This window comes from Astatotilapia calliptera, chromosome 23 (genome assembly GCF_900246225.1).
Source record: "Astatotilapia calliptera chromosome 23, fAstCal1.2, whole genome shotgun sequence".
Lineage (NCBI taxonomy): Eukaryota > Metazoa > Chordata > Actinopteri > Cichliformes > Cichlidae > Astatotilapia > Astatotilapia calliptera.
Window position 1 is genome coordinate 40,596,292 of NC_039323.1, and position 19,031 is coordinate 40,615,322.

Below are 19,031 nucleotides of genomic sequence, written 5' to 3' on the forward strand. Positions count from 1 at the left end.
CCTGTCTGAAACAGTCAGTGAGGAAAACTCAATGTGACTTCAGAGTGTCAGAGGTAAGCGACTCATGTTGTAACTGACGTCAGACGCCAGAGATTTTGGAGGAAAATTAAAGCGAACGGTAGTTTAGAATTGAACAAATTCCTTTAAGCTTCAGTATTACCAAATACACTTATCAATAGTCTTCTAACTAACAATATTTGTCTAAATCATCTCCAACACCCTGGAGAACAACGGGGAGAGTTTAGAGGCTCTCCAAGATTACATTGATCAGTGCTTCCAGGATCTTGTGATGAAGAAGGCTCAGAGTGCAAAAACTTCATCAAAACCCACCTGAAGCTGCTGGAGGACACGGTGAAGAACATCGCCTTTGATAGAGTGCATCGCATCGGCCCCATGCGGGCTGCGACCGGGAGACCACTAAAACAGTCAGTGAGGAAAACTCAGTTTATGCTTCCAAGCTCATTGTGAGAGGGCACATTGTGTTCCTGCAAGTGCTGATTTTGTCTGCATCCCTGAGTTTAGTGAGCTGCCTCCAAGGACTTGTGAAGCCCAGTGTGTTAAGGCTGCATCTCCCAGATGTTTCCACCTTTCCAGCAGAGACGATAAATGTTCCCACAAAGGCTCAGCCAAAGACTGTTTGATTTTCTGAGTGTTGGCCTCAAGAGATTGCTCAGTGAGCACCTGAGTGTTTCTGGGACATCGGACACTAACTGGAACTTCAAGTCTGGTTCTGAAGCTGCACATGCAAAGACTGTTTCTGGTTGTAGAGACCTGGCTGTTCCAGGGATTGTAGCCTCCCCAGAGGCTGAGCTGCTGACCTCAGCTGACTCTGGAGCCTTGAAGGTAACTAAGTTTGCACCGCTCGGGTGAGCCATCTCAGCTGCAACAGCCTCCACAGAGAGCTCACGCAAGCTTACCCAGCCTGCTGAGGATTTTATGCTGCTGCAGCCCAAAAGGCATCCTGAGCTGACTGACAGCCACCCACAGCTTCAGCTGCCTCAGCCAGGGGTCTCCACACCTGCTGGCCCTGCATCTGCTCTGACTGGGGGCTCCAGAGAGCCGCGCCAGCCATCCATCTCTGCTGGGGCTCCTGTTTGAGAATGTAGGAGTGTAAACTTCAAATATCTGCTCGGTTTGTCAAGATATCACATATTTGCAAAAGTGCTCTGACGTTTTTGGAGACGTCTGTTACCCACCATCTGGATAGTTAACCGGGAGGTCGAGGGTCATTAGAGCCGGCGAGAACAGCGGACTCCCGGCACATCGTTTTTGGACCCCCACGGCCTTTGGCTGTTCAGGTTTAAACATGATATATAAGTCACTTAGATCACGTAAAAATGTTATCGTTTGGCTTTTTTCAGGGTTTTTTGTTTGGTTTGGCTGAAGTTACAGTTTTCACACAGCTGAATAAACGTCAAACAGAAAAGTGATTAAACAGAAGTGTGAGACGGTCGAGAGTTTACTCCAGTGTCCTGTTAGATTTTAGACAGCAAGGAGCAGACGGCTGAGTTTATTAAACTCCACCGAGACAGGGTTAGGGTTAGGGTCTGAAGGCCAGACCGTCACAGCCGCTCACTTCCCGCCTACCCGACCTTTGGAGGACCCGGCCCACGTAGACCTTGAAGGCCGGGTCCTCAGGAGGATGCAGCCTGTGAGTTTGGACACGCCATGACACATGATGTTCTACAGCTGATGTGTTTAAATGAGCTCTACAGGTGAACAGACTTATTAACGTTACCAGCATAATAAACTGTCCTGTCACTGAAGGTGTCTGCCCAACAAGGACGTGGTGCTGAATGCATCCAGACCCCTGCTGACTGTCTTTGCAGCTTCGCTCAAAGGTACAGTGTCCACTGTGACCCTGAGAGCAGGACACAGCCAGAGGTGAGTCAGCAGTTACAAACTAAATGCTGCTGACATGAATCAAACTGCTGGATAACCCACTGCTCATGAAAATGGCACCTTTCTGTTGCTTTTTGAGATTACTGAGAATATTTGAATTGTGACTCAGATGGCAGATCCAGGCTCTCAGCCTCCAGCTGAAACTTCCAGTCCTCCCCCAGCCAGAAGCTCTGATGCTGGGCTGAGAGACTTTGATCCTTCCCTGGATCCAGAAATCCAGGAGGGAGAAGGAGAACAGGACCTCCTTCCTGATCTGGAGAGGCCTGAGGGAAAGAAAGATGGAGCAGACAGAGCTTTGAACAAATCCAAACCTCCTGAGCTTCACCTCCACAAAGGTGCAGACACTGATGCACAGATTCACATGTGACACCTGCAGCGTCCAGCTTGTGCCGCTGACATTATCTCCACTCTGATACAAGCCTCATTCACTCGCTCACACACGTTCATACAATCACCTTTTCCTCACAGTCACACACATGAATGTAATGAGGGGAACTCGGGGTTCACTGTCATTCCTCAGGATGCTTTGATATGCAGACTGGAGGCTCTGTGGATGAAACACCGACTGTCTGAAGCACTCTGAAGTGTTCATGATGGACTTCATCCTGATTAACACTACAATACTTGTTAGAGGCCTTTTATATGTAATAATATTCTTTTCCATTAAAGCTCTGAACATTCTCACTCTTTCTTGACCAGGTGTGACAGGTGAAGGACACCGGCGAATAGGAGGACAGAAGCTGAGAGCCATTAGTCACATGACTTCAGCTGCTGCTGCCTCACCAACCACTGGCCCCTCGGTGAGTCTAGAGTTACAGCAGTGACCACAGGAAGTGCACACGTGTGATCTAAAGCTACATGTGGGCCTGTGACCATCAGTCTTCTCACTGTGGTAGACGGGTTTGTGAGTCCCTGTGATGCTGGGAGTGTCCAGGACAGTCGCTCCTGATCGGGTCTCTCATGGAAAGCTGGTCCCAGGAATTCCTGGAAAATTCCTCCACAAAAGAGAACTGGGAACATAAGTGCAGAGTGACAGAGGTGCTCAGCAACCCTGCTGTTATATGGGAATAGAACCAGAATAGTCGGCAACCACTTGAGTTAAGTTAGCCAAAGAGATGCGACTCAGACTGACTTCATCATGTTGGCAACGTGTCTGCATTGATAAACTCCAGTTATTGACAAATCAGAGAATAATTCCAGTCATTCAGAGACAGATTGTGATTGTTTGGAGGATGTAATCGTTTCCCTTCAGGGAGCGTGTTGGACGCTCAGTGTCCGGGTGATTAGCTGATGCAACTACTTAGAATCAGTTTGTGAATATGAAGAAAATCAGTGCAGTCACTGGACAAACTCTGATTCTTCCTAGTTTCACTCTTGTTTCAGTCCAGTGTGACTGAGGTGGTAAAAAATGATCTGACTTTTAGCCACACAGCTGTCTGCTAGAGAAAAAGCCTTTGTGCACAACTTTCTTAAAGGCAAACGGCACCATGTTCACTGCAGCTGCAGCAAACGCAGCAAAGAGTGAAAGTTGGACTGAGAATGTTGTGACTGTTTCATGAGAAAGAGCAGGAAAACAAGCATCACACACCCAGACACAGTGCTGGGATTAGAATTAGACTTTAGAGCCAAATGTAGGACAAAAGCTTTAATATGAAAGAGGAAAACCCAACAACAGCCAGAGCATGAAGCTCAAATCTATACCAATCACCAAGAAAGCTGACAGGCCTGTGACACGTCAGAGACGCCGTTCAAATCATAAAGAAGTTGGTTTATTGACAAAATGTAAAAAACCAAAAGAATCAAGTCAACCTTCAGTTTCGAGCGAGTAGACCAATCAGGCACAGCAGCAGCTCTAGAATAAGCAACAATTTGATGTCTTACAAACAACCTTTCATATACACACATACATATGGCTCATATGCTGTTTAAAAAGGCCTCAAAGACCCAACAGATTACACAAAGTACAAAAACACTTTCATTCAGACAACAGTCAGCTGTGCACGAGACAGAGAGCCGACTACAGTTAGTAACATGGACTCACTTTGTTTCAGACACGACACAAAGTAACACAAAGCCACAAAGAGCAGAAACATCAAAAAGGAGGCAGAGCAGCAGCAACTCTCCATGAGCTGTGAGGCTAACAGCCACCCACACTTCCTGTGATGCATAATGAAAACAACATTAACCTGAAGGATGATAACAACAGAAAGAAGTCTAAGCTAACGTTACACAGCGCTCACACAGCGCTGACTGTACAGGCCTCACACAGCTACGACCTGCATCCACAACACCTGATTCTACTGAACACAAACAAGTTAATGATATATGAGCAATCCAGGGAAGGCTTCCAGGAAGGTGAGGATCCAAAGACAGCTCTACAACAGCATCAGTCAGCAACAATGTTACTAATCACTGACTCTTTCATCCTTTTATACTCAATCAAAAAGTGCTGTGTTCACATTTGTTTCTGCTGAAATCCAGAGACTGAAAATGCGTCTTTTTAAAGTTTGAATAAACTGACTGAACTTGTCACGAGTCCAACCGTGAGGAACACTTCCCCCCATGACACATCACAGGACAACGTCTCAGTGGAGGGGGGACAGTAGCTCAGTTTAGGCAGTCACACTCAGAATCGATGCCTCCAGTCAGGGTCAAACGTGGTCCTCAGAAACCTGCAGATGTTTGGGCCAAGCTCTCACTGGTCTCTGCGTCTGTAGACTGAGCTGATGTTTCTCCAGGTGTCTGGTAAAAGGACGATGCTGCTGTCCAATGAGGCGAGGAGAGAAGTAGCCAAACAGGCAAGAGCCGTGAAGGAGGAACGGCGGGCAGCTCTGGATGCCCGACATAAATACCTGATGAGCAGGCTGGCCGACGCCGGCAGCCTGGAGGAGGCGGCGGTGGAAGACGCCATCGTCTCTGATGACAGAGTAAGTTCAGAGACGTGATCCTTCCTCAGAGTTGAACCTTTGAGTCATTAATGTCTGATTCTTCCAGTTCAGTCTGATCCATGAATTCTTTGCTGCAAACGGATCCAAGAAGCTGATTTTCTTCTATCAGGATGTCAAACAGGTAACTTTGATCACATTTCAATGACTGACACATGAAGGTCTAACCGCTCTTCATAATCTGCTGTCCTGTTTGTTGCAGCGTACTTTGTATTCATATCTTTTAATATCTGCCTTTCTCCCAGAGTCTGTCCTCCCGTCAGTCTTCCTTTGTGGACGCATCAAACTCAGCTGTGGCTCAGAGGAAACTCTTCCTCACTACGGGGAACTCTGAGGTTGGCTTCAGCTTTTTATGTTTAGTTCATGTGAGAATCACAGAAAAATGCTGATATGAGTGGAAGGTTCTGCTGGGAAATTGGCAAAGAGCAGATTATTGAACAGCGAGGCAGACAGTTCATTTCAGTGATGCCAGTTTATTAGAAACGAGGACTGTGGGGCTGCTGGAAGTCAGGACGGCCGTTCTCTGGATAAACCTTTCATTTCATTTCATTTCATTTTTATTTATTTCACACTTGGTACTACAAATCAAACAAAACAACCACATCTTCTATCAACAAAACACAACAACCATGTGTGAAAAGGAGCAGGAAGAAGAAAATATTCTTATTAAACCCTGCCCCCTATCTACCATCGAACTTATATCACCGATGGGCACCAAAAATCAGGAACAAACTAATATTGACATTTCTCTCCGGTCGAATCCCAAACCAACATCACATTCATTCGCATTCTTCATACTGAGTTATCGTTTTAAACATATAACACTTTTTAAAACATTGTAGATTTATACAATTCTTTAAATTATAATGAAGTGAATTCCACAGTCTTATACCCCTAACCGTTGTGCTCATTAATCTTTGTGTAGTCCTGGCTAACTGATGTTTAAAATAAAATTTCCTTCTATTCTCTTCTCCCCTTGAACACATCAAAAATACTCTTTGTAACTTAAAAGGCAAAATATTATTTTTAGCCTTAAACATAATTAATAATGTCCGTAATTTCACTAAATCTCCTAATTTTAATAATTTTGATTCTATAAATAATTTGTTTGTATGTTCTCTATATTTAACATTATGAATTATTCGTATAACTTTCTTCTGTAATAGGTTTAAAGGTTTTATGGTATTCTCATATGTATTCCCCCAAACTTCAACACAATAGTTGATATATGAAAAAAACAAAGAAAAATATAAAATACGCATTGTTTTATAATTTAATAAATCTCTTATACTACCCAGAATATAAATACTTTTGACCATTTTCTTTCTAATATGTTCAATATGAGATTTCCATGTCAAATTCTCATCCACTATTACACCCAAAAAACGAAATTCAGTAACTCTTTCAATCAATTCTTCCTCTATAAACATAATGACTTTATCCTCCTTTACACGATTGCCAAATATCATATATTTCGTTTTTGTCAGATTCAAAGATAATTTATTTACATCAAACCATTTTTTTATTCTTAACATCTCAGAAGTCATAATTTCAACCAAGTCTTTCAAATTCTCTCCAGAGCAATAAAAATTTGTGTCATCTGCAAATAAAATCGAATTTAACCTTTTAGATACGTCACAAATATCATTAATATATAAATTAAAGAGTTTAGGTCCCAAAATAGAACCTTGAGGAACACCACATACAATCTTCAGTCTTTCAGAAGTATTGCCAAAATAATAAACATATTGCAACCTATTCTCTAAATAACTCATTAACCAATTCAATGCTACTCCTCTCACTCCATGGTTATACAATTTAGAAATCAAAATAGAATGTTGTATCGTATCAAAAGCTTTTTTTAAATCAACAAATACTCCCACTGTGTATTTATTATTATGTGTTGCAGATGAAATATCTTCAATAAAAGTCAACAACGCTAATGCCGTTGACCTATTTTTACGAAATCCAAATTGGTTTTCATGTATTAGTTGATATTTTTCAATAAAACTATCAAGTCTTTGTGCAAAGAGTTTTTCTAGCAATTTTGAAAACTGTGATAAAAGAGACACTGGCCTATAATTGTTAAAACTATGCTTATCTCCTGATTTATATAATGGTATTACTTTTGCCACTTTCATTCTGTCAGGGAATACTCCTGACTGTAGCGAAAGATTAAAAATATAACAAAGAGGAGTACTTATACAATCTATTGTCTTTTTAATTATGACCATGTCTATACCTTCACAATCAGTAGATTTTTTATTTTTACAATTTTTTACGATTGCTACTATTTCTTTTATGGTAGTATCGGCTAAGAATATGGAATTAACCATTCTATTATCACCTATCCAGGCTTCCTCATCTCCTGGATCATCATTTTTCCTGATTAAATTTGCTAAGGTAGGTCCAACATTTACAAAAAAAGAATTGAATTCGTTTGCTACTTCGGTCTTATCTTTAACAACTTGATTATTATTAATAAAATAATTAGGCCGAACTTTGGGTGTGTTCTTATTACCCAATACCTCTTTAAAAATATTCCAAATGCCCTTAATATTATTTTTGTTTTCCTTTCCTCAACCTGACAGCTGAGGTGGAGAGCAGGATTTATCCACAGACGGCTTCTTCCAAGCAAATGTCCTGAACACACCTGAGCTGAGGGTTACACAGTGTGTCCTGTGTGATCTCTGCTTTATGGTGGTTGAATCTCACAAATGTGACCATCAGACCTGACGACTTATTTGTGATGTTTTAATTAAAAATATCCTGGGTGAGGTGTTTGGGGCCTGTCCCATGAGGAGGAGTCTCCAGGGCAGACCCAGGACACACTAGAGAGGTTATATCTCTCAGCAGGCCTGGGAATGCCTCAGTATTGTCCTGGATATGCTGGAGGAAGTGGTTGTTTAGGGAGGTCTGGGATTCTCTGCTTAGACTGCTGCACCTGTGACCCGGGACCAGATAAACAGGAAATGGATGTTTGAAATTCAAAGAAATCCTCTTTTAATAATGAGGAAAAAAGACAGCAGGAGATCCATCGCAACTAACAAAACACTTCAAACACATCAATGCATCAACTTTAATCAACTTCATTTGGTTCAAATGAAGGAATCTAACAAAGCACTCACTAAAATGAAACACCAGTTAGTTTCCCGAGCTCAACAGGTCGAACAGCTGAGTTTGGTTTGCGGTGCAGTTTTTATTTCTTCTAGATAACTTGGGTTATTTGCACAGGAAGGTTTTTTAAATGTATTTCTTAAGTACGATCTTATATGGGGGTTGATTTTATAGCATAACAGAATAATGTAATAACTCTAATAGAGTATAAAACATTTGCAGAATGAAGTACAAGGTGAAGAAAAGTCAGAACGTCCCTGTTTGAAAATACAGTCTCAGAAGGTCAGAGATGGACAAATTCAGCTACAGAAACATGTGGCCATTTTTTTAAAGCCATAGAGCATATTACAGACGACACAAAGAGCAAACACTGTAAACTTCTAACCACAGACCTCACACAGCTCACACACGTCAGAGTGAAGCTGTCATTTCCTGAAGCTTCCACACAAGAGAACTGGCAACAAGGTGGAGTCCTCATGGATCACTAGCAGAGAAATGTGGGTGGGTGCCAGACCACATGGACTCGACTCACTTTATTTCATACAAAGGAGCAGACTAATGCTGTCATCCTTAAAGACTAACTAGAAACAAGCAGTGCGCTCGCATCGACTCGACTTGTTTTGCAAGTTTGAAGTGAGATGGTACTTTGGAGTCAGCCTCCCGAGATGATGGCTGGCTGGTTTTTGAAAAACATCTCATATTTATACAATGAGCAGCAGACTTTCCTGACTTGCAGAGGTCAACGTCCTCCTCAGTCATGCGCCATGAGTGGCACAGATACTATTCATCAAATAACTAACATGGCCTTGATTGTTACTCCAGAGACTTATCTGCGATGTAGCTTTATAGCATTTTCATTAGCAATCGTATGATTTGTGTTACAATGACCTTTGTGGACGGGCCCGGACCCCCAGGCCTCGTCCGTGACGCCGACGGTGAGCGCAACGTTTTTGTTTTCTTGCGCTTAAAATAACCTGATCAGCGTTCTGCGGACGGTTTGTTTACATTTCTCACATCTGTGATTGTTCACACGGGTTGGACACGAGCAGAGAGGGCTTTCAAGATGAAAAAGCCAACATGAAACTTTAACGGACGACAAAGTTTTTCAATCAAATCTCCGTCACACCCTTCCTTGACCTCATCACGTTATCCACCTTAGTCAAGGAACAGTGGTTCGGGAAAATATGCATTTGTTTCTTGGACTACTTTAAAACGTATCTCGACTAGTGATGTGCGGATCGATACTGAAATATCGATTCCTCCGATACCCGTCATTGTGTCCGGCCCCTTGGCGTGCACACTCACAACAATGGCTGAGCGTAAACAGAGTCATGTGCAGACGTATTTTACCTCCACGAACAGCTGAGACGTGGTTTGCCATACATGTGGCAAGAATGTGAGGTGTTGTGGTAACACCGCTGACCTGGTCAAACACCTCAGAGTGAATCACATCACAGAATATGACGAGCGTATGTTGAGGCGAACTGAAGAGGAGGAGAGGGAGAGGTGCTGCCAGGGCGAGACAGACGTCTCTCACAGAGTCCTTTAATGCTGCAGGCAGGCAACAAATAGCCACAACTTCAGGTTTTTCATTTCTATATGATAATTCTGCATCATTAAGTGATAAGAACAAGTAATCTGATGTCCTGTGATCATTACGACGCTATAATTTGAGATAAAATAAAAGATAGAGTAAAAAAATAAGTTTTTGTTCAGAGTATCGGTATCAGATCAGTATCGTCGATACCACCCTGAATTTTACTTGGTATCAGATCAGAAAGGAAATCAGTGGAAATCAAATCCTGCTTCTACAGGTGTCCAGTTCATTCACTCTGACCCCTCCAGATAAGCGTTGCCAGTTCTCACTGTGCTGTAGATCACATTTTCTTGTGTTTGGGGTTATAACGGTTACTTTTGAGGTCTGTGTTATAAAGCAAGTTAATCCTGAATTTAACTGGAGAAGACAAATTCCCACTGCGTGGTGTAGTGCACAGCCAGGCATTCTTTACATTAGTTCGTTTGACAAAACCAAAAAGCCGAAAGTATTTACTTGGAGTTTGGTTTGATGAAATAAGTGCCAGAATCAGTGAATACAAATGATTCCAATGACATGAAAACTGGTGGAAGGACAAATCCCTCAAGAAAAGCACGACTAGCACATTAAGTTTGTTTGTAATCATCATCATCTCTAACACCATGCGCACAACAGTGATTTTGTTACAGAACACTAAGATAGTAAAATCTGGGAAATGATGATATTTCTTTCCAAAACTTCCTGTCTGGAAGACATTAAAGCTGCTGTGCCACCTGCAGCTTCTTTCAATCTATGTTATGTGAATATATCTTTTTTTTTTGGGTTTGAACATCCATTCAAACTCACTCTCTGCCTAGCAAGTCTCATTCCCTCATTTCCTTGGGGTCCAGCTTCACATACGTGGCACTGAGCCTTTTTCTTTGTCACCTCTTTCTGCTACATGCCTAGCCTCCCAGTTTCTTGGTCTATTTTCTTAATTTCGCTAACTACACTTCTTTTTCTTTGTAAATCTCTTCCTTCAAATACTTTCAAAATCACTTTTCTTTTTTCCCTTTCTTCTGTGCAGAGAAGACGTCAAACCCCTTCTTGGCAGTTTATCTCAATAAAGCTGTACTATCCCAGCCATCTGGTAAGTCTTCCCTACTACCCAGAGCCTGTTTATACTCCTGCATGTCTCTGCCTTCACTCACTTCCTCTTCTTGATGTCCAAACTCATCCTTCAAACTACCATTTGATGCTGCATAGCTGCATTCTCCCTGACACCTCCTTGTCTCCTGTCTTTTTGATTTCACCTTCTGCATAATATTTAGTTGCCCTGTGTGCAGCTTCCTCCACTTTCATATATTTCTACAAGTTCCTCCCTGTTCTTGAAGTATGTGTGCACCACGGCCATTTCCACTTGGAAAATCTGCCCCACATCTGTCTTTCTAGATTTCTCTCCTAAACACCACACCTACCCAACACCTCATAACCTCTGTTCCCTTCACCTAAATGTCCATTGAAGTCTGTGTCAATCACCACTGTAGTATGTGGTCTCTTGCACACAAAATGTGTCTACCCTCCACCTCCATAATATGAGTCCGCCAGCCCTCCCATTGCCAGTCAGAGTCCATAACAAGTCAAAAACATAAACAGCTCGAACGTATTATTTATTTAAAAGAGAGAGAGAGAGAGAGAGAGAGAGAGAGAGAGCGAGAGAGAGAGAGCTCAGTTGTCCTTGCTCTAGCATCAAGAGTCAGTGACTGGCTGTTCACTGCAGGCTCAGCAGTCCAATGGCCGATCAGCAACAAAACAAATAAAAAAATAAGACACGTTCTTGATTATGACAACAAACCACATCCAAAAAAATATGACAGCAACACTTTAAGTTTTGTGTGCATTCATCATGTGCAACTCTGCAGAAAGTCTCATGTCAAGGATGTGTGGACAGGGGGGCTATTAAAAAGTTCCAGTATACAGAATAGAAAACCATCAAATGAATGAAATAAAATCTGTTGTCACAGTGGTTTTTGAAGGAACAATTACTTCACAGATGGACAGCCTCATTATATTTTAGTTAAACCTGATGATACACACTTCACGTCACCCTAGTTACATGTTTTTATTTGCCATGTGTATGTTATCCAAGGGAGGAAAAAAAAGAAAAAGAAAACTTTTGATGTGTCCAGACATTTCTTCACAAACAAACAAACCACAAACAAACAAACCACAAACAAACAAACCACAAACAAACAAACCACAAACAAACAAACCACAAACAAACAAACCACAAACAAACAAACCACTACATTTTCAGAAATATTTCTGCAGTCTGATTTACAAGTATAAACTTTCTGACCAAAACGCCACAATTTCATCCCTCAAACAAGTTGTCAACTGTGTCAACGACCAATGAGGACATCACTGCTACACTTGATGATACTCACACCTTGAAAAAGTGCAAAGGTTTCCCAACAGGACTTCGACGGTTGGTCTTCTTGATCAAGCTATAATCTGTTCTCATCAAAACCACCATAAAACCAGTTTGACAGGATGATGCTGATAAATCCCTCTAGACCTTTTTGTGACAGTATTAAAAGCTTGCTGGAAATTCTCTGTACTCATATTTGTGCTCAGTATCTGTAGGAGCCATTTTTGTGTGGGTACCTCATGTATGCCACTAGGGGTCACCTTTTGTGTTACATATGGTGTGTCTATTTAAGGTAGATAGGTCATTAGCAGCAGGTGTGTTGTTGTTGGGAAGGAGCAAACAGATTGTGACCGCTGCGCTGTTATGTTAAATTGTGTTGGAATAAAGAATCTAAAGGACAAGATAAGTATGGTTTCAGTTATTGAACTAAGTTTAATACGTTTATTCATACCAGTGACATTGCATTAACCTGCCAACAAACAGCTCAGTGGCTTTAAATGTAGGCTTAGCCTCGACAGCATCTATAACACCATTAAAATGCAGTAATGGCCACACAAAAAATAAAACGTGACCATATTCAGTTTAAGCCATTTTATGTGGTTTAGTTTATACACTTGAATCACAGTAGATGATAGCTTTCTGTTTTTAAATGTCTCCATTTATTGCAAACACTATAGTTACTGTTCTGCCTTTTATAAGGTAAACTGGATATTATGGTTGCAAACGGCCCTAGAGCTCCCTCTAGTGGCTGCTTTGTAATATGGGTTTGACTACTTTGGGAAAGGAACAATGAGAAGGTGAAAAAATCAAAGATGGCGGAAAGTTATCGTTCTAAGCTGATATGGACCTTAAAATGTTGTTGCCTTGGACAAGATATGTCTGTAAGTATGAGTGACGATAAAATAATTATTATCTTTTGTTTTGTGTAAAAATGGTACGATAATTTGTACATTTGAAAGTTTTATCTTGTTATCAAATCAAATCACTTTGATTGTCACATCACATGTGCAGGTACACTGGTACAGTACATGTGAGTGAAATTCTTGTTTGCGAGCTTCACAAGCAACAGAGGTGTGCAAAAATACAATAACGTAAAACAAGCAAAATATAAGAACGGCTAAATCTGAGACTAATAAATATATGTACAATATATAATAGTACATGCATTACTGGATGTGTATACTAAATATGTTTTTCTACACGCGCGTGTGTGTGTGTGTGTGTACATATTTTACAAATTAAATAGAGTAAACAATAAATAAAGTATACAGAGGTTGGTAGTTGGACATGTGCAAAACAAGTGGCATTTATATACAGTGTGGAGTGCATAATGTTGAAGTTCCAGTAGTGAAGCTGAGGTGTCTATGAAGTGTCCAGCAGTCTGATGGCCTGGTGGAAAAAGCTGTCTCTCAGTCTGCTGGTTGGGGACCGGATGCTGCAGAACCTCCTTCCTGATGGAAGCAGTCTGAACAGTTTATGGCTGGGGGGACTGGAGTCCTTGATGATCCTCCCCGCTTTCCTCAGGCACCGCTTCCTGTAGATGTCTTGGAGGGAGGGAAGCTCACCTCCAATTATCCGTTCAGAACACCGCACTACTCGCTGGAGAGCTTTGCAGTTGTAGGCGGTGCTGTTGCCGTACCAGGTGGTGATGCATCCAGTGAGGATGCTCTCAATGGCACAGTGATAGAAGGTCCTGAGGATGCGGGGGCTCATGCCGAATCTTTTCAGTCTCCTGAGAAAGAAGAGGCGCTGCTGCGCCTTCTTCACTGTTTTGTTTATGTGTACTGACCACGTAAGATCCTCAGCCAGGTGTACCCCAAGGAACCGGAAGCTGCTCACTCTCTCTACAGCAGCGCCGTTGATGGTGATGGGGGTGTGTACTTCTCTGCTCCTCCGGAAGTCCACTATCAACTCCTTTGTCTTTGCGACGTTGAGGGTGAGATGGTTGTCTTGACACCAGTGGGTCAGGGCGCTGACCACCTCCCTGTAAGCCGTCTCATCACTGTTGGTGATAAGACCCACCACTGTAGTGTCGTCCGCAAACTTCACAATGATGTTGGAGTTGTTAGTGGCTGTGCAGTCATAGGTGTAGAGTGAGTACAGGAGAGGGCTCAGTACACACCCCTGTGGAGCACCAGTGTTCAGTGTGATGGGGGATGAGGTGATGCTGCCCAGTCTGACTACTTGGCGTCTATCAGACAGGAAGTTAAGGATCCAGCTGCAGAGGGAGCTGCTCAGTCCTAGATCCTGCAGATTCCTGTCCAGCTTCGAGGGAACGATGGTATTGAATACTGAGCTGTAATCTACTGTTAGCTTGCAGTAAGAGTGTAACAAGCTAGTTTACAATGTTAGTTAGCTAATACAGTATTTTGTACTTTCAGTTTTACGATGGTCAAAGAGAAGGCAATGGTCAGAGGCCATTCTTCAATAAATCAGCGCAGAAAGGAAAACAAGTCTGGTTATTGGAGCATCGTTATCTCGCTGTCTAGCTGGTGAAACTAAGGAACTCAGGGCGAGGACAGCAAAGTTACCAAAGGGGAAAAACTATCAAATTAAAACTGCATCATCTCAAAAATCACAAGTTTCTCTAAAATGTGTTTATTCTAGGGCTGCAGTTATTCATCATTTTAGTCATCAATCATTTTATTGATTGTTCGGAAATTGAATTGGATTCGAAATAGTTTTCTTATTAATGAACAATAATTATTATTATTCCAAAGAGAAAACACACGGGTCTTTTGGTTACCATTTTAGAAATTGCCATCCTTTAATGATTCATCTGTTAAAAAAAATATTTTGACTGCTTTTATCTAAAAAATATTTTGAGATGCTGAAATGCTGAAATAATAATAATAAAAAAACAGACACTGATGTCAACATAAAGGTAAACACGCAATTTAGTTTCTTTAGTTTCTGGTTCTCTCCTGTATGGACTAGAGAACGCACGATACCACTTTTTTGTGTCCAGTATCGATATGAATCCGATACAGCGTATTTTTATAATCAATAAAACAGTTTTTTTAATATCTTTCTTTATTTTGTATAAGTTCATACTCAAGTTTTAAAAAATAAAACATTAAAGTTATTTAGTTATACCTGTATGCAAAAAACACACTGCACCCAAAATATTTCATAGTTCAGCAACACTGATCAATCTAATAAACTTAAACCTGCACCATCCTCCCTATTCTGGTATTTTAAAGAGTACTTAGCAGAAATATTAAACAACCTAACTAATAGGGTTGCAAACTCCCAGCAAAAAAAAAAACTAAAGGGAACCATCGCCCACCCTCTGCCTCGTGGTGCTTAATCGACATAATCGACTTTAATTTAATGCATGTATTTAAAAAAAATGCACAGAAATCAATTATTTTTCAACAACAATTAAATAGATTCAACATCTTTCTTCAACAGAACTGCAGACTGCACAGATGGTATCTTCCCAAAGGAAAAAGTACTATAACTTACTAGGGTATATATTAGACTTAATAGTTACTATATACAATATTAGATTTCTATACATTTTACGTTAGATAAAAACTTTGGTTATAAGATTCAGATAATTATTTATTAAAAGCGAGACATTTTAAACGAGAATAAGAAAGAAAAGTATTTCTTTGTGCCCCCCTTTTCCCTGTTAATGCCCCAGCTGCCCCCCTGGCAAAACCGTGCTAGACCCGCCCCTGCACAGTTACCAGCTGTCAGCTACTTATAGCATTAGGCATTAAAGTAATATTAAATAAATTCTAACAACAGCTTATCAAGCTTAAACGTGCTGCTGTGGTTTATCTGCTGGTTTCCTCTTTCTGGCGCAAAGTGGGAAACAAACAAGAGAGACGGAACTTGCGATCAGCTGATCATTGATCAGTTTCATGATTGAAGTAGCAGCAGGAGAGGGAGGGGGAGAGGAGACGCGGCAGTCGCTCCATATATCGGTTGTTGAGCTTAACGTGGGAATGCGTTACAAACATTGAGAGAGAAACTTACAAACTTGCTTTACTTCTCTAGGACAGCTTTCACTGAGAAGAAATGCCGATTTGGAAACATGTAGCGAGGCGCTAAATGCTCCACCAGACAACCGAGAGGTCTCTTGTTGTCACATGCAAGAAAGCATGCTCTGAAGAATATCCAGGTAGATAACTGTGGCGATATGTTGGTTATATTACTTTAAAGTGCAACTGGCTAATTCTTATTTTAGCCAACTCGAAAAGTAAAAATGATGCAACGACCTTGAAATAACACATTTATCTCACTGAAACATGTCATTTAAATAAAAACATTTACTGAAATTAAAATAAAGATACTGAATATAATATGGCTCAGATTTAATGGAATATAATGACCCTTTTGTGTTGCTGTTAAAGAAAGGGATAATGTGTGATTACTGTTTTTAAACTATGGGCTACAAACTAAATCCTTTTATTATTTCTGTCCTCGGTTTTAACTCATTAATAATCATTAGGATGAAGCCCCCTAAAAAACAACGTAAAGGTCATGAAAATGTAAACAATTTGGCATTTTGATGATGCATCATCCACATTAAAAAGTATAGATCATATCAGCCCTGTATTTACTTGTATCGGATACATAAAACATCTTTCCGTATCGCACAGCACTACAGAAAGCTCTTTTCTAGGGTTGTATTAAACATCTGTAACTACCGTAACTCCTGATCCATTTCCTCAATTAAAAGAAGTCCAATGATTCCTGAGAGCAGCAACTCTGCACTTTTCATTAATATTTGCATCATTACGGTAATCCCAGGTACATTGTTGCAGCAGCCCCGTGAAGGCAAAGGTTGAGAGAATAGTGAGTGAGCGTGATGGAACAATGTTATCACACGTTTGGCTTCTTTTTACCATGTTTGTTTGTTTTGTTCTTTCATGTGTTATTTACCAAGATTTGGATGGTGTTCTGCCTCGAGTTACCATAATGTCCCGAACATCACAAAAAAAGCACAGAGTTGCTGCTTTCAAGAACTGCTGGAATTTCTCATTTGCCCCAATGGTTCAAGACTCAAGTTAGGCTAAAATCACTGGGACCAGTTTAAATGGGTTCATGTGTGTCAGCTGCATCGTCACTGCTGCTCTTATGTTATGTGTTTTTGTTGAAAACTAGGTGCTGTTTGGCCTTAATGATGTCAAACCTTTCATTCACTTGTTTGCTCCTAAATACGTTTCTATTGCAGGTCTTTTCCAGTTGAAAATGTGAGTGAGCACTACACAAATTACTGACACTGAAATACACTGAAAAGAAAAACAACTAAACTAAATCCAAACAAAAACAACTAAACGAAGTAGTTACACACGTTATAGAATATATATACTGGGCATACAAGCCTGGCCTAAGCTTTCTGTCAGGAAGACTGCAGCAGTCCAGGAGTTGGGTTAACTGTCTTTAAGTCCCACAGAAGAAATGTTTACATCAAAGTGCTTGCCAGGCTTAATCCAAATTAGGTACAGACATACTTGAACTTATCATTGTATAGTATGTGGGACTATGAGCAATGGTTTTCTGGAAACAGAAACAGGCAATTTTATCATTAGTAGAGTCACAAATAACTAGAAAAACAATTGAAAACATAATGTACTCAACACAGCAATATCTCACAATATCCACAAGGGGTCACTATAGATCATATATTGCCTAAATAGCACGTCATACAAATTGCCAATCATAAGGCACGGACATGGCAAGCTAGCCACAGTTAAACTAAACAATAGAAAAGTCCTTTATTTGTAATACCGCTGGATGTAATGACTGCGGGAGATTACAGCCACTGCTATTAACTTAGTGCCAAATAATCCTACCAACATGGTATCAAAGAGCTGAGGCATAACTTTAACATGCACAAACAATTATAACAGCTTCATGCGAGTCATCCTGCCAAAAGGACTAACACTCACAGGTTCATAAACACACAACTTAATCACACGAAACAACTGCGATGCTCTGCAGTGGCACCTTTAGTCACTCCCACTCTGCGTGCTGAGCACATGCCCACTGATACGCTTATTTCCTTTGAGTGTGCTTGATTTCTGCCTCTAGACATTCTGAGGCCGAGTCAGAGCAGGAAACTTGAGCACACGTGGTCTCATTAAATCAGACAGCTGGAGTCATTTAAAAAGGATCTTTTAAGCAGTGCTGTCCCTCAGCTTCATAGTAGATCCATCTATGGATCAGTTTGAAAATCCTAGCTGTCTTCTTTCCAGTTATCATGTTACAAGATTTTAAGAAAACTTGAACGCTGATCATGAGTTGAATGCCACTCATCTTCAAAATCATCCAAGCTTTTTGATAAATGCACACAAAAGTCGGGTGTCCATGCCACCCGCATGCAAGGTGACAAAAATACCCCAATCAGCCTTTCAAGCTGACAGCTAAAGAAACCATTTCACCAGATTTAGCTTCTTGGATATTGTGTTCACTATACTGTGTTCAAAATGTACTTCTCATTTAAAAGAAGAAATGTAATCATGTCAATATAGAGGATTTCAAATTCTCCCTCCTGTTAATTAAAAAAAAGAAAAAAGTAGGATAAGACATGAGAAACTCCTTGAAAAGGACAGTCTCCATTATAGCACCTCATGGAAGCTTTGTTAGACGACCTGTCATTAAAAACTAGAAAGACCATCCAGCATCGGGAGCTTTCAGACTTCCAGGTATGACAACAAGCCTATTGCTGGTTTGCCCACTCTGACTGTGTCAGTATTTGCTCCACATACCAACTGCTCTGACCCTAAAGTAAGCCAGAATCCCACACAGCCATATGTAGGCACATTCCAACCACAAAGAATAACTGGGGATTCTTCATCCTGTAAACATCCTGAACAACTGGTTTTGGTGGTTTGATGGGAACAGATCCTCACCTGATCAGGAATACCAACGATCACCCCACCACTCATGTCTTGTTGGGAAATGTTTGCAGTCCTCAAGCTGTGAAAGTCATCAGGTGCAGCAGTCATGAATACCATGTAAACATCCCTGTTGGTAGGACAAACAAATAACAGTGGGATTCATTCGAGAAAACAGAACTTGTTTGATTCCCTGTCTGACAAAAAGAAATTAATGCAACGTAAAAATTCGATTTAAAAAATCAGCAGCATCATATGTAACCAGGTCC

General features: G+C 40.9%; 1 protein-coding gene across 1 annotated transcript; it reads left to right on the forward strand.

Annotated features, from left to right (window-relative positions):
* Positions 1–1,553: 1,553 nt before the first annotated feature.
* LOC113016558 (uncharacterized) lies at positions 1,554–12,840 on the forward strand. The gene is made up of 7 exons (XM_026159460.1): positions 1,554–2,237; positions 2,602–2,702; positions 4,641–4,829; positions 4,897–4,971; positions 5,093–5,182; positions 10,565–10,627; positions 11,868–12,840. The coding sequence occupies exons 1-7, from the start codon at positions 2,012–2,014 to the stop codon at positions 11,988–11,990; spliced, it is 867 nt and encodes a 288-aa protein (XP_026015245.1). The 5' UTR covers positions 1,554–2,011; the 3' UTR covers positions 11,991–12,840.
* Positions 12,841–19,031: the final 6,191 nt, after the last annotated feature.